Consider the following 23,336-nt stretch of genomic DNA (forward strand, 5'->3'; position numbering starts at 1 on the left):
TCTGAGCTCCATATCTTTATTTCTCATGGAACTGGATGTTTAAACAAAATCTCATCAGCATATCTGTGACATTGTTTCCTCATGGACTGTGCCCATGGGGTCTCTCTGCACCTGATTGGCTCCCTGCACAAACCAATCCCTGGCTGCCTTTTCACATGACCAGGGAATCCTCACCTGCAGGCGGTGATGTCAAAGGAATCCCCAGCCAATCCTGACTCAGATCCTGGCTGATCCTTTTCTTAGCCAATCAGGGGAGGGAGTGGGGTTTGCATGGTTGTCAGAATCGCATAAGATGTCCTGCAATTTTTTTTGTATGTTTCTTCTTGTACCCTTTGAAGCAAATTGCTTGTATTTGCATCCCTTTTGGCTTGTCTTCAACCTAATGAATTCGTTTCTCTGTTCCGGCCTCTCTGGTTAGCTTATGCTTGCCAGGCACAGACTCTCTAACGACGGTCCCAGCTAAATCACTATAGTCTGAGCCTATTATTTTTACCCACAGTGTATTCTGTTCTGTTACTCTATGTGGCATGTGGGTGGGGGAGTTCTTTGAGAGAGAACTTGCAATAGCAAAACCACTCACACTTTGAACTGGGGCGTGCATGGTTTCAGGTATCTATGTTGGAAGGAGGTTCTCCCACTTTGTTTCCTTTCTCTTCCCTTCCTTTTATTTCTTCCCTCTCTTCATTTGTCCCTTCTTTCTTCCCTTCCTTTCTCTTCCCTTCATTTTCTTTCTTCCCTCTCTTCATTTGTCCCTTCTTTCTTCCCTTCCTTTCTCTTCCCTTCTATCTCCTTTTTCCTCCCCTCTTCTCATACCTTTACCTCTTTCCTTTCTCTTATTTATTTATCTATTTATTTACAGCATTTATATTTTGCCCTTCTTACCCGAAGGGGACTCAGGGCAGATCACAGAACATATAGACAGCAAACATGCAATGCCGTTAGACATACAGGACAGACAATAGAGGTATGTCAGCATTTTCCAACTTCGGCATCCTGGAGATTGTGCTCAATTCCGGCCACACGGGGGTGCAGTTGCTCCATCGTCTATGATGATGAGCCCTTGATCCCAGACTTTCCCTCCTGTTCTTTGATCAATGGCATTTTCTGGCATTTCCTTTTATACTTAGGCGGACAGTGAGCTGGGCTGAAGGTTGTTAGGGTATAATGAAGACCAACACCAAAGATGTATGTGTTAAAGAAAAAAAGGTCACTAACCAATTAAGTTTGGACCACATCTGGTGGGGTGTGGCTGTGTGTGTGTATTAGGATAGACATTAGCTTCTGCTCCTGCTTTTGGTCCTCTCTCCTTTGGAAGAAGAGGCAGAAGAAGCCATGCTCTTTGTGTCTTGTAATGCTCTTTGTGTCTTGAAATGCTTACAAAGACTATATAAGTTTGTTACACTGTAAGATTTATGTTTTGATGTAACACTGCAAGTTTATGTTTGGACTCTGTTGTAAAAAGTAAAGTTTACTGTTTTTCCTTTTGCAACCGTGCAAAGCTATTGTGTCTTTGTTGGACTAGACTGAATTCCGCTTGAAGCGCAACAAAGTTCGGATGCTCACCCCGACTCAGGCTAGACCTGCCAGTTTTGGTAAAGATCTATTGCTGCTGATGATTAACCAGCTGTGCCAAAGCCTGGCCCTTTTTTCCATCCCTCCTTGTTACTCAGTTACTCAATAGAGAGAAGAGGTAGAGTCTTGTCCTTCCTAACTTAAATGCCCAAATTCAGAGTTTCTCTTCATTAAGTAGTGCTTTTATGTGTTCTTCTTCATTAAAAGATAACTCTCAGACCAGTGTTTTGAATTTAGGATTTCCCCGCACAGATTATAGAATACTTGTGTCTGCATATATGTAAAAAAGGTAAAGGTTTCCCCTGACGTTAGGTCCAGTCATGTCTGACTCTGGGGGTTGGTGCTCATCTCCATTTCTAAGCCAAAGAGCCGGCATTGTCTGTAGACACCTCCAAGGTCATGTGGCCACCTATTGATCTACTCGCATTGGCATGTTTTTGAACTGCTAGGTCGGCAGAAGCTGGAGCTAACAGCAGGCACTCACTCTGCTCCCGGGCTTTGAACCTGGGACCTTTCGGTCTGTAAGGTCAGCAGCTCAGTGCTTTAACACACTTCACCACCAGGGCTCCCAATCTGCGTATATGTACATAATGAAATATCTCAGAGACTGCACCCAAGTCTGAACACAAAATTCATTTATGCCATATGTACAGATAGCCAGAAGATGATTTTATATATAATATTTTTAATTAGTTTGTGCAGAAAGCAAAGTTTGTGGAAATCGAACCACCAGAAAGCCAAAGTGTCACTCTCTCACTCCCCCATCTGGACCATTTTGGAATTTGGAGGACTTCAGATTTCAGAATTCAAGAAAAGGCATCTGTACAAAGGTTTGTCTCTTTGTTGCCTGACAGCATTGTTTTCACCTGGTACGCATCCCAGTTGTCATCTGTGAAGTGTTGGCTGGCATGTCAATATTGGAAGAATAGAATCTTATTTATTTATTTATTACATCACTTCTACCCCGCCCTTCTCACCCATCAGGGGACTCAGGGCGTTTGCTTCCTCAAATGCAGATTATTGAAATACTCATAAAGTGCATTGTGGCAATGCATTGATGATGGGAGTAAGCTCAGTCTTGCTATACTGGTGTAATTTAATCAGAGAATCCTATGCACAAATAACTCCCCAAAGCCCCATCTATCCAATTTTCTCCTTGCCAAGGTTTCTGGACAATTAGGTTGTTCAATTATTCTTTACTATTCTTTCCATCATCCACAACAGAGATATTAGACCAATTGCAATACAATGCTCATATTCATGGAACCGAGACCCATAGTTTCCATTGATCCACTTCTGACAATGGCTTCTCTAGGCATTTCGTAGTCACTGCAGTGCAATGCTATGGTATTTTGGGGCAGGAAATCTTCAATAGGGTCTGCTGTTATATGGGGGTTCATGTACCCACACAAACATGGGAACGTGTGCCCCATGGATATAAGGATTGCGGTGTACAATCAAATCTTGGGTGATAGGCACTCTTAAGGCAATACTTCACCCACAGCCTGATTGTGATATCTACCTTCTCCAGGCAAGTCATGCCCATTAAAGGTATGCAAAAAGTCATGTTAGAGAAAATAGATTGGATAAGCAGTTATTAGCGGAGATTCCCCTCTCCGGCTTAAATTGAGACACTGTTTTCGATCTTTGGGGGGTACAGATACTCGTAGGTGAGAGGGACCCCTGTGTTGCCCAGGGACTCGTTCCTCTTGTCAATTTCCTTGGAAATCTTCTTTAGTTCTTCTTGGAAGGCAAGAATGAGCTTTTTGGGAGCTTCTTCTGTGAAATGCTGATCAGGGTAATTGCCCAGCGGGATCTAAGATGGAAAAGAATGGAGAACAAAACAGAACATTTGGACAAGGTAGAACAGCACAGCTAGACCTCAGACTCGAAAAGCAACCTCAAAAAAATGGCAATTCAAAAGCACTTTGTTGCTGTTATTCATTGCACTGTTAAGCCTGGAAACCTTAACTCTGTGTGTGTGTGTGTGTGTGTGTGTGTGTGTGTGTATAATGACATTATTTTTAAGTTGTTACTTGAGCTGTGAGGAGAGGCAAGTAAAAATTATTATTATTATTATTATTATTATTATTATTATTATTATTATTATTATTATTATCAGCAGCATCAAGTTCAAACTACGTCAAGAGGACAAATTCAGGAGATTGTGTCAATTCATCTCTTTTCCTTTGTGCATAGGTCCAAAAAGCGGACTCTTAACTTGACTTTTCCAACTCAAACAGTCTTGGCTTAAACAGTAGACCAGTTCACAGTCCCTCACGGTTCCTATGCACACTGCACATATCTTATTTGTAGTGCAAAAAAAAATAATGAAAAAACAATCCAACAGTTAAAAAGAAGAACAATTTTAACCAACATAAACTTGCCAGTATTTCAATGGGAACTGTGAACCTGCTTTTGGCTGATGTGATAGTCAAGTTCGTTGTTGTTGTTGTTGTTGTTATTGTTGTTGTTGTGTGCTTTCAAGTCATTTCAGACGTAATCTAAAGTTTAAGGCGGGGCCGAGTAAATGACCTTGGAGGGCCGCATCCGGCCTGCAAGTCTTAGTTTGGCATATACCAACACCGCACCGCATCCCACCCCTGATAAAATGCAACACTAATCTGCATGAAAACACCTTTTAAATCCCAAACATCTACCAAGTATGATCCAAGCTTGTGGGGGAGGGGGGGGGTGGCACAATCTTCTACTGCATATTTTCATCCAGAAAGTTCAACCCTTCCTTTTATTTTGGATAGGGGTGGGTGGGGGTTCTGTCGTGCAAGAAAAGTGAGCTATGATTTCAAAAAGTAATCTGCCTTGGAGACTCTCAGAGCACTCACCAGGTCTCCCGGAGGGGCGCTGAGTAGCCACAGGACACTCAGAATGATGCAGGTGGTATTGATCTCCGGGATGGTGTCTTTGTAGTTCTCCAAGTTCGCTGTGCCTTTGGTGGTTGGAGGGGGTTTTCTCATTGAGGATGGGAAGTTGGGCATCCAGGCACCCAAATCAAACTGTGATTTAAAAAATATTAAGAATATGACATATAGTTACAGATTGGTGGAAACTGCTGGGCGAGTGAGCTTATTAACAAAAGATCCTCTCCATAGATGTATAGCAGAGTAACTTATTAGCAGCAGCGTGACCCAGCACCAGTAGAGAAAAGTGATTAAAAAAATAACAAAAACACACAGGCTAAGGTTATCTCTTCCTTAGGAGGTTTTTCTTTGAAGCAAAATAATATGGTTGCACTATTTACAAAAACAAGGTTTCCATGACACAAATAAAGTTGCAGGATTGTTGTATGTTTTCCGGGCTGTATGGCCATGTTCCAGAAGTATTCTCTCCTGACGTTTCGCCCACATCTATGGCAGGCATCCTCAGAGGTTGTGAGGTATGGAGGATGCCTGCCATAGATGTGGGCGAAACGTCAGGAGAGAATACTTCTGGAACATGGCCACACAGCCTGAAAGACATACAACAACCCTGTGATCCCGGCCATGAAAGCCTTCGACAACACACAAATAAAGTTCTTTATACTTCCTTCTTTGCTTCCACACTGGGCTTCTTTCTCATGCAGATAAACAGCTTCACTCTCACAGAGCCTCCTCTCATATCAATCTTACACAGGAGCTTCACACCGTAGCTTTACTCACAGCAGCCTTCACACTGAAGCTTCACCATGAGGTCTTCAACCTGGGGCTTCTCTCACTAAGGCCTCCTCATACTCCTCAGGACAACACTAGCCTTGGCCCACTGACTCCAACAGCCTTCGGCCTACTCACTCTCCTCAGAGCGATGCTAGTTTATTTAACCCTTTCAGTGCTTGACTCATATTTTTGTAATTAAAAATACTTAGTTACTTATTTCTGACAAGGACTTGACACTGAGTCTATTCAATATTTGATCAAGGCTCTGGAATGAAGTGAGTCTGCATCGGAACTAAAGTCCATTAAAAGTTTAGGCAAGTTATGTTTTGAACAACATCTCCCAGAATCCCACATGGATAGAGGTTTTCTGGGAAGTACAGTCCCCAAAACATTTTTCAAGTTTTGCCTCCTTCTGTTTCAATGTGGGCATTTTAGGAGCTGCATTCCAAAAATGGAAACATTTGTCTCAGTTTAGAGGTGAGTTTCAGAAAATTGTTAGCATCCCCTCTGTACTCCAGTTCACACGGTCCTTTGGAGGAATGTCATCATGGCTAAAATTCTTTAAAATTCAATGCAGGTTTGGTGTATGATGTGAGTTAACAGGCCTTTGGAACAAGGATGTCTTCCTACCTGCCCACTGTTGACCGCTGAATGCTGGGCCGAACAGGTATAAAGCACCATAGTCAGGAACTTTTTCAGCTCTTGCACAGATGAGAGCAAGGAAGAGATGCCTGGAAGAAGGAAGAAAAGGTGAAAATTCACAACAGAAGTCAAGACATGAGGTTTTTTTTTTATAAAGGCTATTTACAGCATTTATATTCTGCCCTTCTCACTCTGAAAGGGACTCAGGGCAGATCACAGAACATATATACAGTAAATATTCAATGCCATTAAACTCAGACAGGACAAACAACAGATAGAGGTATATAGACATTTCCCATATTCGGCATCCTGGAGGTTGTGCTCGATTCCAGCCACAGGGGGTGCTGTTGCTCTAATCTCCATATCAAAGAGCCCTATTCACAGACTTCCTCCTTTTTTTGATCACTAGCATTTTTCTGATATTTATCATGCCATTAAAATACCGCCCCACTTAAGCAGTACCTATTTATCTACTCACAGCTGTTTTCAATCTGCTAAGTGGGCAGTGAGCTGGGCTGAAGGTTGAGTGCTCACCCCGACCCAGGCTTTGAACTGCCAACCTTTCAATTGGTAAGATTTATTGCAGCTGGTGGTTAATGTCTAGACTTTCAGTATCCATTGCATTCATCTAGCTTTAAAAGAAGTATCGAGTCCTCAATTCCATAAAGACCAGCTCTACACTATGGAGGATCTACTAATGCCTCTCCACCTTCTGGGCTTCCAGGGTCACCATCTGTCATCCAATCATGGCCCCTTATCCCCGTTCCCACATTCTCAATGACTCTGTGCTCATCTATCCCATCCCTACAGGGTTTAGACTTCAATGAACAACATCAATGTGGGGGATAAATGTAACGTCAGCAACACTAGGTTCCTTAAATAACCCCAGTGTTCCTTATACAGGCAATCCCTGTATATATCTATATCTATATATACAGAGTTACATTTTTAAAATGTTCTGATTTACATAGAAATTCAACTTAAGAACAAACCTACAGAACCTATCTTCTTCATAATTTAGGAAATGCCTGCATAACCAATTGCAGGTGCTTAGCCTATGGTCTTCTCACTGCAATAGGAAGTTGGCAGTCTTACCAGAAGACTTTTGAGACATAAAGCCTTTCTTAAAGATCTCCTCCATCCATTTCTGTAGCTCCCAATCTTCCTTTACAGAGCTGTCATTTTGATAATAGAAGTCAATCATGCCAGAGATGAAGCTAAGAGAAGAAGAGACAAAGAAGAGGCCAGTCAGGATGGAGTCCACCAGCAGCCCTAGCTCTCTCGCTGATCCAGAAGTGTGTTTGGTCCACACTTTCAAATTAGCAAACCACGTTTATGTTCCTCAGGCCAATATGGGAATCAGAACCAGGGATGAAGAAATGTATCTTTTTTTACTATAAGTCCCTGTATCACTCTGTCGGCATTCTCAAGTAAAAGCAACCTAACCTTCATTCCCTGGTTAATATGTAGGTCAGGGGGGGGGGGGGGGGAAAGCTTGGAAAAGTTCCATTTTGGATTACAACTCCCAATATTGCCCAATATAGCCAAGACAAACCAATCCAGGATGGCTAGAGTAGCTGGACATGAGATGTTGGGAGTTGTAATCCAAAATGAAGGAACCTTCCCAAGCTCTGCAGTATTTCACCACCACTCAACGTCAGGCCCAGTGAGTCAACCAGTTACCTCTCAAGACTCTGTTCGGCCGTCTGTGGGAAGCTGTAATAGTTAAAAATTAAGGAACCTTCCCAAGCTCTGTAACATTTCAGAGATGCCTGATGTCAATGAGATGACCACAAGCCCATCCAAGACCCACCAGGTCCAACACAAATGGATACAAATAACAGTATAATAGCCACCACAATTGCCCCTGACTGACCTCTTCACGGTTGCCCAGATCTTCAGGCCGTCATCCTTGTAGTAGTAATGGGGCAATGAGGAGACCCCACGAGCCTCCAGGTCTTCTGGAAGGCAGAGCGAAGTCAAGGTCAAGGCTTGGGTTCCTCTCTGCAACACTTCCACCAATCCCTTGAAACCAACACCGGTATGCTGTAATAGGAAGGAGTTGGAAAATTCAGAACTGCAGACAACCTTTTGCATTTTTTTCAGATGCAGCATTCGTTTCTCTTTCACTATTGGCTTCAACATCTTCTTGATATATTTTTAATTAATTAGCAAAATGAACTCTCCCAGCCAACAGGGCAGGGTATTTTTAGAACAAATCAGATGAACTTGACAGTAGTCTTGTGCATTTGAATGGAATTGCTACCCATTTCTGTTTGTCCCATTCATATGGCCTTGTTTCCGTCCACTGCTTCTGAAAACAGGCACCTATACAAATGATTTTCAGACTTTGGCATCAAAGCACCAGGGCCTGTAGGCCCTGCAAGCTGGGCTTATGAGCGTCGAGTGCTTGGCTATAGGTCCTGCCTGCTAAACCTACGGTTGTTGAGCGCCCAACACTTGGCTGTAGGCCCTGCGAGCAGGAGTCTACAGCCAAGTGTCGAAAATCAGCTGACCAAACTGCTACCATGTTTGACAGAGAAAGGGCTGGGTTTGGTTTGACAGAGAAAGGGCTGGGTTTGACAGGGAGAAGAACTGGACAGTACAACGGGAGGACGGTCAGAGGGATAGGAGAATCAATTGAGGATTTAGGGAACTGTGATTGATGGAGATGTCAAACATGAATATATTCATTGCATGCTGAGATTTAGAAGTGTGAACAGACCCAATGGAGATGGAAATCCAGAACCACCTACCTTATCAAAGACACCCCCCTGCGAAACGAGATTCTCCCGTGCCACAGTGTTGATGTGGAGGGTGTAGCGCGTGTGAGGAATCAGGAGCTATGGAAGCAAAAAGTGAGAAACAAAATGACCTTTACATCCCATGGCTTTGTCTAGTCCATGCTTTTGTCTGGTTTGATCAAAATCTGCATCAAAAACCCTACAGAAGCTTACAGTCTGAGTCTTATAAAATGAAAGGATTTTGCAAAAAATTGCACAGTGAATATCAATATCCATGGGGAATTGGTTCTAGTCTTGAGATTTATTATTGCTTATTTTTAATAAGTTTAGAGCTGGCATAGTGTAGTGACTTGTGAGTCGGACTAGGACTCTGGAGACCAGGGTTAAAATTCCTATTTACATGACTATTTTGCATCTCACCTTATAGAGCGGATGGCATGTGGGCAGCTGGCGGATGGTGGCCATGGTGAACACCTCAGCCAACAGGTGCGTCCGGAGCAGATGCGTGATGGCTTGGTGAACATGGAAGTCGGCATTGCGCACCCAGGTTTTGGCCAGGATCCAATCCCATTCGGAGTCACTCGGCAAAAAGATAGGCGATTGCGGACCTGGGATCTGGCTGAGCTACACAAAGGGAGGAGAAGATATTATGACATGAGACCCCTGCAAGACTCATATAGACCAGGGGGAAGCAAAGGGCAAAGTTTGGAATAAGTCAAAATTAAACCAGAGACTGGAAAGTCCCCATATAGCAGAGTGACCTTGCGATCAGAAGGATTCCTTGCTCACCAGAGAGACTTCAAATAGTGCAATCATAAGAACATCCTGTGGGGAAATTCTTGCATTCTTTCTCCTTGTTCCTCTTGTTGTCAGAGCAACAGGGTTTCTTGCATGTCGAATCTTTTTGCTTATTTCTCTCATATAAACCCTTACATTTACTCTTAATGATCTTTGAAATGCATGGTCGCAAATGCCCTCCTTGAAGCCTTTGGTTATTTAAAGGCCCCTTCTACTCTGCCAAATAAAATCCAAAATATCTGCTTTGAACTGGATTATATGGCAGTGTAGACTCATATAATCCATCTCAAAGCAGATAATGTGGATTTTCTGTTTTGATAATCTGGATTATATGACAGTATAGAAGGGACCAAAGTGTTGTAGTCTGGTAAGGGTTAGAGGATTTTTCTGAATATTCAGAGAATGAGGGGGATGATGGGTTCCAAAATGAGGCGTCTGTGAGTGTTCAGGGGGAATTGCAGGAAGATCAGGCTGACCAGGCTGATGTTTAGAATTCTTCAGATCGTTCCCAGGGAACCAAGGAAACTGAAAGTCCTAGTTCCCTTGAGAAAAGGCCTTGGGAAGACGAGAATGTTTCAAGGGAGTGTAGATTAGACTTGAGAATGCAGGGCATGAAAAGCAGGCAAACTAGGTTTTCCCTGCAGGTTCGTGATAAGATCTTGAAGTCCAGGTGCGTTAGGCATGATCTCAAGGGAGTCTGGATGGGCTCAAATTAAGTGGTTTGTCGTCAAGCATTTCAGAGGAGACAACGTTGCTAATGGTCTCCTGTTCGTGTTTCCAAGTTCCTGGTGAAGAATGAAGACTTGATCTAATCTTTTTTATTATTTAGTTAGGATCTAGAATCCTCATGTAAGTGCAAAGCCATTGCTAAACATTCAAGTTCATAAACTATAACTCCTATTTTTGTTTTGGAGTCAACAACAAAACTCATGAAAGCAACATAGAGAAACTGAGGCATGCTTTGTCTACTACTTTGCTAAAGGAAGGCCAATTCTGAACAGTTTTAGGTTTTGTACTTTTCCCAGAAAAGGGCTGGCACCCTGGGAAACACTAATTCCCAACATGCCCTAGTTCCAATGACCACATGGAAAATATAGTACCTGAATGGCCAAGGGCATGAGAAGCTTCTGTTTGGAGAGGTGCAGCAGGCACAAAGGGGCAGCGACGTACTGCTGGCGTTCATTATTCACGCCAGCCGGGACCCCATCCAAGAGCTTGTAGTCTGCAATGAAGATGTTGCCCTTCTGTGGTGGAAAAGACAGACACAAACTGTGAACAATGAAGGAAGCTACGGATTTGATTGCAGTTCCCAACACCAGTGGTTACTTTCCCATATCCAAAGATTCCCTAGAATCCTCCAACCAGCATGGCACATCCTCCAACATTTCCCAGGTATAATCTGAAATGTGTGTCGTCAAGCAACGTTGAAGTGTCTTCAATATGGCAAATACGAGGGCTATCCAGAAAGTAGGCTACGTTTTGGATTTTAAAAAGGACAAAGTATAGGAGAAATCATTTACCATATGCAGCTGAAAGACACATCCCAAAACTACAATCTCATGTAATCCCCATTTAAATTTAGCCACGTTTCTTATAGATAAATGAGTTTGAAAAGTTCTGCCCCAGTAAATTTGCTGCCTCTCTCCTCCGTTTCCAACAATGGAGGCGTGGCTGGCAGTGCAGCGTTTTGGCTATGATGCAGGAAGGGAGAAGGGGGAAGAGCCGAGGACACAGGCGGGGAATTTACTGATGCAGTACTTTTCAAACACATTTATCTATAAGAAACGTGGCTAAATTTAAATGGGGATTACATGAGATTGTAGTTTTGGGATGTGTCTTTCAGCTGCATATGGTAAATGATTTCTCCTATACTTTTTAAAATCCAAAACGTAGCCTACTTTCTGGATAGCCCTCGTTTTATGGAAGAGCAAACTAGGGCTCCTTCTACACTGCCATGTAAAATCCAGATTATCTACTTTGAGGTGGATTATATGGTAGCGTAGGCTGATATAATCCAGTTTGAAGCAGATAATGTGGATTTTTTGCTTTGATAATCTGGATGATATGGCAGTGCAGAAGAGGCCTAGGAGAAGATGCAGCAGTTAGCTTTGGCCTGAGCCTCTGCCCACTCCTCTCCTATTTCCCTCTTTCAAGGAGTTAGCAGAGTACAACTATTTTTCCATTTGAACTCAGTATACAGCAATGGAAGGAACCAGAGGAGAGACCATCCCTGCCAAAAATAGAGAGTTGGAGACCATGGGCCCTTCAATATGACTGTATAACCCAGAATATCAAGTCAGATAATTCACAATATCTGCTTTGAGCTGGATTATCTGAGTCCACACTGTCATATAATCCAGTTCGATGTGGATTTTATACAGCTGTGTGGAAGGGGCTTGTGATATGGGCACTGGGTAAAATATGAAGAACATTGCTTTCTGGCATTCTGGATTGTGTTTATAATAGGCTCCCAGAGCCGCCAACGCCTGCTTCCTTTCCTACGTACCTCCAGCTCTTTCTCCAGCGTGGTGCCCTCTCCAAGGGACTTGGCCACCATCTCATTCGTCACAGGGAAATTTGATGGGATCTTGGTGCATCTCTGGATCATTCTTGGGTTCAGTCCATTGAGGAACTGCCACCCAAATAATGCATCATCTTTCCAGTGCTCTGTGACATAGACTAGAATGGGAAACAAGAGCATTGAGCCATGGCAGTTCAAGTGGCATCAAACTGCATTGATTCTACAATACACATGGACTCTGTGTCTTAGCGATTCAGGTCTAAATTCTATATCATATTTTCGGGGATCAAAGGGGGCACAGTCTACCCTGGTGTAAATCAAACCCAGGAATTTTGCATCCCATTTGCAATGGGTTGCTTCTTGTCATTACATCAAAACTAAATCGTTGTCTAGGCTTTGAGAGCATTTCCCAGCTATCCCATTTGACTTAGGAAGCTAAAACTGGAACTTATGAGACGTTGCTTCTATTGAGTATTTTCTTTCTCACAAGACCTTCTAATGGGAAAACAGGAGGCAGGACCTTCTCAGAGGCTGCTAAAATCACTGGCTGAGGAGTTCTGTCAGGTGTCACCCAAAAAAACAAAGTTTCCAAAGCCTGGATCTTAGCAGGGCTTTTGTCTTACCTGATAGATCTGACTTGTTGAACCAGAAAACCTTCTTGATGTCCTCCAAGTTCTCCCAGGATTTTTGGCTGTCAGAATAACCTTTCAGCTTGAGCTCTATCTTCCTAAAGGTGGTAGAAAAGGACAACCTTGCTGGGATGGCCAGGAATGGCTGTGAGTGTTTGGGAGGATGGCGCAGTGGCCACTTGCTCCCAACTCCTCCTCTTACCAAGCTGTGATTTCTAAAGTCAAGATTGTGCCCAAGTGCTTCTTCCCAGAAGGGTCATTGTTTAGTGCCCAGAAACAAGGAGTGGAAATAACAGCCCTTTGTATGTGCTTGTGTGGTGTCAGTGCTACCATCTTGTGATGGTGTTAAAATATTTACTAGAAAGTCAATAATGAAAAATGATCTCTTCACTCCCCAAATGACCCTTCCCTTCATTCCCACACAACTCACTTGCTTGTCGAGCGTGTAGCAAAAAGGGCTGCTTTGACGGTGGAAAATTTGACGTCCTTTTCTAGCTCCACAATGGATGAGACGTCCAGACAGTGGGGGACACCCTCAGCAAATATCTTCCACCTGTATGGAGAGAGAGGAATCGAAATGGTTCAGATCTGGAATGACTCCTTCTGTATTGGGGGATTCTGGGAGTTGCAGTCCCCGAGTGGCACTGCTCCAAGCTCAGATGTTAAAAAGACTCATTGATGCCAACATCAGGAGGCAGAGAGGAACAGGGCAAACAGGTGTGCAGAGGTTGCAATTTAGGTGGTAATTCTCATGAAGGTTTTGAAAATGGGGTCTTCTTATCATGTACCATCTCATCGGTTCACTTACCCATAATTAGACTGCCTCTTCCGAACCTCACCAATCCGGAAGTCTTTGAGTAAGGGGAGAGTATCCATGGCAGGGGTTTTTGCTGGAAGAACACAGAAAATGTTGCTTATATAGCCTTACGAATCTCTTTGTTTCATTCGGAACAATCTTCACAATCAATCCAAGATAGAATTGTTTGGACTTCTAGTCTTTCTGCCCAATACTTCACTAGATTGCAAAACTGACATACATCACTCCTTTAAAAAGATAATCTTTTAAGGATGACAAATCAATACAGCAGGTGTACTATCGTGTTTCCCCGAAAATAAGACAGAGTCTTATATTATTTTTTGCTCCCAAAGATGTGCTAGGTCTTATTTTCAGGGGATGTCTTATTTTTCCATGAAGAAGAATTCACATTTATTGTTGAACAAAAAAATGAACATTTATTATATACTGTACAGTAGTTGTCATCACAAACCAACATAACCAAACCAGACAAACTATGACTCCTGACAATAATTTCTTGTTACTACTGTATAAATATAAATAATATAACATTACTATATTATTACCATTATTTCCATGTACAACTGGTATGGGCATTTACCGATCCTGCAAGTTCTGGTGTTTTGTTTGGCAGGCACCGGGCATGCTTCCAAACAAAAACTTTGCTAGGTCTTACTTTTCGGGGAGGCCTTATATTTAGCAATTGAGCAAAACCTCTGCTAGGTCTTATTTTTTGGGGATGTCTTATTTTCGGGGAAACGGGGTAAACAAAAAAAATCACATTTCTTTATAGAATAGGCTCCAGCATCTCCTTGCAAAAAGTAGTAGAACTGGACCCCAAACAACAAATTCTGCCTAGACCAGTGGTTCTCAACCTGTGGGTCCCCAGATGTTTTAGCCTTCAACTCCAAGAAATCCTAACATCTGGTAAACTGGCTGGGATTTCTGGGAGTTGAAGGTCAAAACACCTGGGGACAACAGGTTGAGAACCTCTGACCTAGACTGTACTCCAGATATTCATGAATGGATGAGGTACAGCCCACTCTGCATAGACTGGAAGGTAGAATCCTGAGAGTATAAAGGACGAAGCCAAATGAAGGACATTGAACTAATCAGGACTGACCCAACTCCTATACTAGTAAAAACTAGGAGAACAGTACAAACAGACTGCTACCAGGAGGCTTTCTTTGGCCAGTCTGTTCCCATCTACTTTGTCATTCTTGGACCACCATAAGCTGTCCAGCATGGCATACTCAAAGCCCTTTGAACGCCAGTGCATAGGCATTAACATTTGGCAATGAAACTGGGAAGGATCCTTGAAGCCATCTGTCTGGTGAAAGGAGGTCCCAGAGAACATGAATCTCTTTGAGGGCACAGGGTTGGAAAGGTGATTTTTTTGGTGAAGGTCATGAGAGGAACTTGGAAGCTGGATCAGACCTGAAACCTCTTTAGGACCAATGTCCTATGTCCTGCAGTGACCAGCCAGATGTTTCCAGCAAGCACAGAAGCAACGCCTGGGTATCCTAGCACCTACCCAGTTGGACCTCCCAATGGTTATTATTGAGAGGCAAGAAAATATCTAGTAGTGAAGTAAACCTAACTTAAGTTTTTTTTTCTCTCCACTAGGCAGGATGGCAAGACTTCAGGTACTTTTGTTAACGATCTTTCACATTTCGAGATGTGTTTTTGTGTGTGCAAAATATATTTACACAAAAACAAATTTTGTGCAGTAGGGAGAAAACCTCCATTTTCTCACCCAGGAGACCGACTTACCAGTTCCCTCCCGCAGCTCCAAAGTCTGGTACCCTTCCATCCACTGGTAACACGGGAAATGGTAGGCCGCTCCTTTGGGAGACGTCACAGTGATAAAATTGCAGTACCAGTTCGTGGTGAAGAGTTCAATGGCACCTTCTTTGTGAAGACGGAGGAGCACAATTTCTCCCAGGTCATGTTCGCAGGAGACTTCATAGTCACTCACCTGTAACAGAAAAGTCAGAGGATCATCCGGGTAGTTACAGAGCCAAGGCTGGAAAGTCATGTATCAGCTGTGGTTGACAAACATCGCCAACAAATGGATGTATTATGTGCAAATTGGGAGTAGGATTACTAAACTGGAAACAGAAGATAGAGCCGTTCATTTTAATGGTTATTTAAGTGGTAGAAAGATTTTCAGAAAGTGTTAGCTGGTAGTATGAGAAGCAACACCTCCTGAATTTTGCTCTTCTGCACAACTATTAAAGGGATGGAAGTCCTCTCTATTTTTCATTCCAGCAACCCTGTGATGTACATATGACAGAGCCTTCTCTGAATCTAGCTTGGATTGTGTCCTGTTTTGTCTTTCAAGAACAGTCTTAAAACACTGTGGTAAATAAATGAAAACTGCTTTACTTCAGCAAAACATAAAGTACAGCACCCTCAGTGGAATAATGCAAAATGAAGCAAGAAAGTCTTAGGGTAAACACAGTTCTTAGTCTCTGATAAATTCCCAAATCAAATAGCAGTCTTACTTCAGACAAGAAAAATAGGAATATATCCTTAGGAGCAGTTTCCCAGATGCAGACTTGAAGCAGGCACAAGGGGAGCAAAGGGTCGGTTTGTTACCAGCAAGAGCTGGCTACACCTGCTTCTGCTTTATAGCCCTGAGTCCCCTCACAGCTACTAGGGCACTTCCTAATTACTCGGCTGCATTTCTGGCAGCTATTCTAGCTGAATGACGTCTCTGCTCTGTTTCCTTTCGCCTCTCCTGAAAAGTATTTGCAAAATCTCCTCCTCAGATTCCAACTACCCCCTGATTCATGAACACTTTCCTGTTCCCGTTCCACTTCTGAAGAAGAGGAATCCCTAACAGATTGGCAATTTGAGTGTTGAATTGACCCTCCAAGAAACCAGTGTCTGAATCTCCACCTAGGCAAGTCCTAACCTCTCAGTCTTAGGAAAAAGCAATTGCAAACCTCAACCTGAATACATCTTGCCAAGGAAGTCCTAAGATAGGATTGTCATAAGCCTCAATCAACATGAAGGCCATGTTTATCCACTATGCACCGGAGGGCTGGAAGGTCATGAACATGAGACATAACCAAACAAATAAATACGTTGATACTAGTTGCAACAGAAACCACAGTGAGGAGTGTGCTGTTGAGGCAGGGAGTTGGTATGTTTCACAACTTCAGTTATTCTTCCTACAACCTGGTGCTTTCAGCCAAGGCTTTAGTAACAGCAGAGCAAAATCTTAGTTGCACAAACATAACCAAGCCCACTTTTATGGCTTTTGGGAAGAAACTGAATACTCACCAGAAGCCTCATAAAAGATGAGGGGAAAGAGTTGGGGAAACAGACGGGAAGGACAAAACACCCCCTGAGATCCCGCATTGTCAGGCGTTACTATATTGACACTATGTTTGGCCATGGCACCACCCAAAAGATGATCTTCCCACCCAGACATTAGCTCAGTTGAAGGATTTTTGAGGAGCTGCAAATCAGGGTGTTGGAAATGAATTGTGCATTCGTGAATCACTATCAGAACTCCAGCCATGAGTTTGTTTGGACTGCAGGTCCCATCAGATGCAGCAAACATAACTGCTGGACAGGATTATAGGAACCACAGTTCAAAACCTTTTGACCCAAAACTTGGTAGGGCCAACAGTCAGGGCACCTGGTATGACAAGGGTGGTGTAGGACCACAACTTAGAATGGGTTTTATGGCCACCATTCCTTGTTGAATATGGGAATTGTAGTCCCAAAACATCTAGAAGGGGAAGGCCAGTGAAAGAGGTCTAGGCTGGGAGCAAATCTCTAAAATGAAGAGGCACCAACTCAACCAAGACACAAGGCTCCATATCAGTTGGATGGGGAATCTTCTCCAGGTAGTAGCTTGCACTTCAAGTAATGATCCCAAAGAGAACATGTTAGGGATGGAACAAATATTTGAACATACCCCTCTTCCCACAAAAAAAAATTTAAAAATTGTTTTAGAAGTGTCAAGAAACCCTGAACTGTGACAGTTTGGGACCTACTCTATGCAAAATTCAAATGTGACTGTTTTACTCCGAAAGCAGCATTTCTGGACAGAAAATGTTGGAAATAGCAACTGATAAGCAATGTATCAATGTATCTGTATGCTTAATACTTGAAGTTTGTAAGTAAATCAACTATGTTATTTTTAACGAAGTCTACTGTATTTTTCTCTCTTGAGAGCATGATTTAAAACCAAATATATTTTATGGGAGAGTGGATATTTTTGTGCAACTGAAATAACACTTCTGAAGATCTGCTAAAATATTTTGTGCATTAGCATAATCTTTCTTCCTAACAGTTCAAAGAGATAACCAGGTATATCAGTCTCACAACTGCTTTGCATGAATACTAGTGGACATTATTTACCATGAAAGAAAAGATTCACTCAAACGAGTTTTTAGCTCTTCTGAGATTTTGTACCGATCTTACTTTACAAAAAGGTTATGACTTTCCTAATGGTGTGCATGCCAATTTTCACTGAATAAATTACAAATCATCTTTGAAAAACCGCCTTTTCAAAGGCTTTCTCACAGTTAGGAGAAAATTGCGAAAATTACTCCTCCAAGAACGAATTTAACAAAGATTCAGCGCCTTGGATGGCTCTTTTGGAGTGCAGATAAGGACGAGGATGCAACAAGGGATTGAAATGAGATCCTGGTTCTGATCGACACACCAAGGATTCATACCAGGCATGGGCCAACTTTTTCCCTCCAGGTATTTTGGACTTCAACTCCCACCATTCCTAAAAGCCTCAGGTCCAAAACACCTGGAGGGACAAAGTTGGCCCATGCCAGGTATGAGTCCTTGGTGTGTCGATAAGAACTAGGATCTCATCCCTATCCCTTGTTGCAGCCTCATCCTTATCAGCACTCCAAAAGGAAAGGGCCTGAGGCTGTTAGGAATGGTGGGAGTTGAAGTCCAAAACACCTGCAGGGACAAAGTTGGCCCATGCCTGATTCAGACTGTGCTGATCAGAACCAGGATCCCACCTCAATTCCTTGCTCATTGATAAGACGGTGGAAACGTCATCCTATCTGAACCCTGATTTCCAGCTAAATAAACCTCGGTCTCTCATGAGACATTCCCTGGTAAAGTATTGGTGAGTTTTCATAGCTAAACTCGCAATGTAGGACACAGCCCTATGTTTTTAATATGTGTTGGCATGATAAAATCTTTATTGTTTAATGTTTATGTCCTTGTGATGTCGCCTGCCTCTCATATCTTCCTGGTGTAAATATACAGTCACAATGCCTGCGCTATCAGACATTTCAAAATGAAAGAGAAATGGAGTGGATCCAACTCTCTAAAGCTAAGGTGCGGAGACGTATCAATTTAATTTTGGTGCGACGTTGCATCAAAGGTGCCTTACTATACAGAAGAACTTTTGATACAACAATTACGTAAAACTCAACACATACAGCACGTAACTATGAGTAAATATTAATTGGAAATCATCCTTATGCAAGTCAGTTATACAACAAGAGAGGGGAAAATATGTCGGGGGGGGGGTAGAAGTATGCATACCAAACTGTTTACCATCGTGCTTTAACAAGGAAAGGAAGATTGGGAAAACCATAATGATGTCAATTTCAGACATGTCTGGAATAATCATTCTAAATGCTAAGAACATTTCTTTAAGGAGGAATAACTGTTAGGCTGTCTAGAAGACCAGACTTTGTTTTACCTGGTCAGAAAAACAATATATTGCAACTGTATACATACTTTCCAGGGAGTAAGATCCATTGTGGAGGTAATTCTGAATGGCAAATGATGCCAAGGATTAATATGATGGTGGTAGCTGTTGTTACTGTTGTTGTTTTTATGTGGTTCTGAGTCGATTCCAACCACAGGGTGGAAAAGTTAGTTCTTTGTAATTAAAATATCCAGCCAAATATTTGGGGATTCTGGGAGTTGTAACCCAAACGCTAACCTTTTCAAGGTCTGTTTCCAGCATTGCACTGGAGCATTGCTGGGAAATGTCTTATAATAGTAGTAGTAGTAGTAGTAGTAATAATAATAATAATAATAATAATAATAATAATAATAATAATAATAATAAAATACATTTTCCCTAAATCACTGTCAATTCCTCCCAAATATCTCCTGTATTCTCTGTTCATAATGGGGCTTCTGTGTGGGAAGTTTGGCCCAATTATATCACTGGTGGGGTACAAGGGGTTCTTTGATTGTAGGTGAACTATAAATCCCAGCAAAAACAACAACTCCCAAATGTCAAGGTCTATTTTCCCCAAACTCCACCAGTGTTCAAATTTGGGCATATTGAGTACTTGTGCCAAGTTTGGTCCAGATTCATCATTGTTTGAGTCCATAGTGCTCTCTGAATGTTGGAGAATTACAACTCCCAAAATCAAGGTCAATGGCTACCAAACCCTTCCAGTATTTTCTATTGGTCATGGGAATTCTGTGTGCCAAGTTTGGTCAATTCCATCGTTGGTGTTCAAAATGCTCTTTGATTGTAGATGAACTATAAATCCCAGCAACTACAACTCCCAAATGACAAAATCACACACACACACACACACACCCAAACCACCAGTATTTAAATTTGGGTGTATCGGGTGTTTGTGCCAAATTCAGTTCAGTGAATGAAAATACATCGTGCATCTCAGACATTTACATTATGATTAATAACTGGAGCAAAATAACAGTTACAAAGTAGCAACGAAAATAATTTTATGGTTGGGGGGTCACCAGAACATGAGTAACTGGATTCAGGGGTTACGGCATTAGGAAGGCTGAGAACCACTGTCCTCGGTCATGTGGCCAGCATGACTGTATGGAGCACAGTTTACTTTCCCACCAAGGCGGTACCTATTGTTCTACTCACATTTGCATGTTTTCGAACTGCTAGGTTGGCAGAAGCTGGGGCTAACAGCGGGAGCTCACCCCATCCTGCGGATTAGAACTGCCATCCTTCCAGTTCAGCAGTTCAATCTGTTGTGCCATATGATGGATAGATGATAGATAAATAAGGATATAGTGCTCTAGGAGTACTACGTAGCCCTCTGATGCAAGTGTCCCATATTTCCCACACTCACCGATCCAGTAAAGAAATCCACGCCCCAGTTGTCCAGGGTGGTTTTGGGGCTCTCTCCCTCGGTGCCCACCAAAGTGATGGAAATGGAGTCACGCGTCCCCGAGCGGATGAAGTTCCCTGTTGTCACCCGGACCTTGTACGTGACGGCCATATGGCTGGGGATAAGTTACGGCAACCAAGAAGAAGATGGAAAACCCGGTGTGTCCTGCAGCTCTGGCACAAGCCTTCTTCTCCCTGGAGCGAAGAAGTGTGCCAGTCTTCATCTGCCGTGGGGCCCCACCCTTTCTCCTGCAATGGCCCCTCCCCGAGGAAGAGATACGGGCCAGGAACTCCTTGGGTACCGGGAGCACAAAGTGGACCTTTGGACCTTCGGAGAAAGAGCTTTGCCAGTATCAGGAGGTGTCCTTGGATGATTCCACTCTGCACCCCAAACTAGAAGATTCTCGTTCTGCAGGAAAGAATAGAAAATGGTCGAGAAGTGCTTTTGATAGTGCTTATTTTATTATTACAAGCCCCCACAGCATTTGTTAGGGAGGATGTGGTATGTCAGGAGAAAGCCATGAGACAAAGCAGTCAGCCAAGACAAGAAAGAAATGCAAGAAAGGAGAAAAGGGAGCTGAAGAAGAAGAGAACAGAGCGGATCAAGGAGAACACACAGAGAAAACTACTGAAGGTCGTGATGGAGCATGAAGAATGCTGCATGCATACCCTCCAGCTCTTGTAATCCGAGAATCACAATTACTCATCCTCTGTTGTCCCACTTTTGCCACTGCTTTTGAAACATCCTGGTTTCTGATTCTTCGCCCAGCATTTTCCCTTATTCCTCAATCATATTTCGAGTGATGAAAACTGTGTTCAACATGCAAAAGTAGTTGGCACCCAATTCACTCCTTGCAGAGTATCGGGAGCAGAATCTTGTTCTTTTGAGAAGGGTCAGGCAAAACTCCTGCACACTCTTGCTTGTTCTTCCTCACGGACCTCATTTGCCATCTGGACCTTACTCTAAAGTTGTTGGTCCCACAAAGACCAATTTTCATGCCCAAAATGCTGTAGCCTGGCATTCATTCAGGGTGTGGCTCTGCCAAGACAGAAGGGATCTTTCAGGGCAGGGAGGGTGGATTGCAAGCATGATGTTGCATAATGCTTATTCCTTTATTAGCAGAGTCGAGTTAGCTTGTGGTGGTGCAGAGTTGCTTCAAGCTAAGACTTCTTGGAAGCTGGCACTGGGTAGCTGTGGGGCCCATTTGCAATATAAAGAAAGGGAGAGAAGCATTTCTCATAGAGAACTCCACGCAGCCATCACTGTTTCTGCTTGGCTGGCTGAAATGTTCAACACAGAGGATTCTATGTTGTGCCTCTGACTCTAAGAACACGCATCAAACAGTTATTTGGAAAGTGGTGCCTTTTCAAGGAATATGTCTCCAATGTGTAATGTTCAAGGGATTCAGTCGGCATGAGACACTTTGAGAACAAAAGCAGAAGCAATATCTGTATCATTGTGGCATGCAAACCATTCATGGAATCATGGAGTTGGAAGAGACAACAGGGCCCAACCAGATCAAGCATGAATACCAATCAAAACACCTGGCAGATAGCCATCCAGCCTCTACTGCATCAAAATTATATTGTCCACATTTATTTATTATTTATTTATTTACAGTATTTATATTCCGCCCTTCTCACCCCGAAGGGAACTCAGGGCGGATTACAATGAACACATATATGGCAAACATTCAATGCCAACAGACAAACAACATACATTAGACAAACTCAGAGGCATTTTTAACATTTTTCCAGCTTCACGATTCCAGCCACAGGGGGAGCTGTTGCTTCACCGTCCAGTAGTGGCTGTACTTCCTCATTCCTTTCCTCGTGTTTTGCTGGCAGTTTTATGGTGTTGTAAATTAGCCTCCCGCATAAAGTGTCCCTAAATTTCCCTAATTGACAGGTGCAACTGTCTTTCGGGGCTGCATAGGTCAACAGCAAGCCAGGGCTATTAATAGTCGGAGGCTTAACCCGACCCGGGCTTCAAACTCATGACCTCTCGGTCAGTAGTGATTTATAGCAGCTGGTTACTAGCCAGCTGCGCCACAGCCCAGCCACATCAGTATTTCTCAACCTGTGAGTCTCCAGATGTTTTGGTCTTCAACTCCCAGCTGATAAACTGGATGGATTTCTGGGAGTTGTAGGCCAAAACACCTGGGGACCCACAGGTTGAGAAACCACTGGTCTAGATCAAGGGAAGTCATGGTGCCTCTCCATTTGGCTTTGGTTAGACCTCACCTGAATTCCTGGTCCCAATTCTGGGCACTACAGTTTAGAAGAGATATTGACAAGTTGGAAAGTGTCCAGAGGAGCGCAACTAAAATGATCCAAGGTCTGGAGACCATGAATCTCTATGAGAAGCGTCTTAAAGAGATGGATCTGTTTAACCTGCAAAAAAGAAGGTTGAGAAGAGACATGAGAGCCATGTGAAAGGATGTCATAAGCCAGAGCGAACAGACTTGTTTTCTGCTGCCCTGGAAACTAGGACTCAGAGCAATGGGTTCAAATGACAGGAAAGGAGATTCCACCTGAACATTAGGAAGAACTTCCTGATGAGCTATTCAGCAGTGGAACTCTCTGCCTCTCTGTACTGGACACGCCTTCCTTGGAGGCTTTTAAACAGAGGCTGATTATCCATCTGTCCGGGGTATTGAGATTGTGCTTTTCCTGCATGGCAGATTGAGGTTGAACTAGATGGCCTATGTGGCCTCTTCTTCAATGCCACTTTTTGCTCTTGTTGTGTGCCTTCAAGTTGGGTTTCCACAAGTTGTATGATACTTTGAGTCCTGAACTGGAAGAAAGGATAGATGTTATGCAAAAAGAGGAGAAATTGGGTTGCTGTGAGTTTTCAGGCTGTATGGCCATGT

The 23,336-nt window shown here is 43.0% G+C and overlaps 1 protein-coding gene across 1 annotated transcript; it reads right to left on the reverse strand.

The window, feature by feature from the left end:
• Nucleotides 1-2,237: 2,237 nt before the first annotated feature.
• LOC100557840 (hydroperoxide isomerase ALOXE3) lies at nucleotides 2,238-21,412 on the reverse strand. Its single transcript, XM_062984572.1, has 14 exons — nucleotides 20,426-21,412; nucleotides 15,126-15,330; nucleotides 13,365-13,446; nucleotides 12,987-13,109; nucleotides 12,551-12,654; nucleotides 11,913-12,085; nucleotides 10,507-10,650; nucleotides 9,029-9,232; nucleotides 8,621-8,707; nucleotides 7,741-7,910; nucleotides 6,960-7,081; nucleotides 5,853-5,953; nucleotides 4,416-4,586; nucleotides 2,238-3,388 (listed from the first exon to the last, which is right to left on the reverse strand). The coding sequence occupies exons 1-14, from the start codon at nucleotides 20,573-20,575 to the stop codon at nucleotides 3,194-3,196; spliced, it is 2,031 nt and encodes a 676-aa protein (XP_062840642.1). The 5' UTR covers nucleotides 20,576-21,412; the 3' UTR covers nucleotides 2,238-3,193.
• Nucleotides 21,413-23,336: the final 1,924 nt, after the last annotated feature.

The sequence above is a fragment of the Anolis carolinensis genome, chromosome 6 (assembly GCF_035594765.1).
Source record: "Anolis carolinensis isolate JA03-04 chromosome 6, rAnoCar3.1.pri, whole genome shotgun sequence".
In the NCBI taxonomy this organism is placed as follows: Eukaryota; Metazoa; Chordata; class Lepidosauria; order Squamata; family Dactyloidae; genus Anolis; species Anolis carolinensis.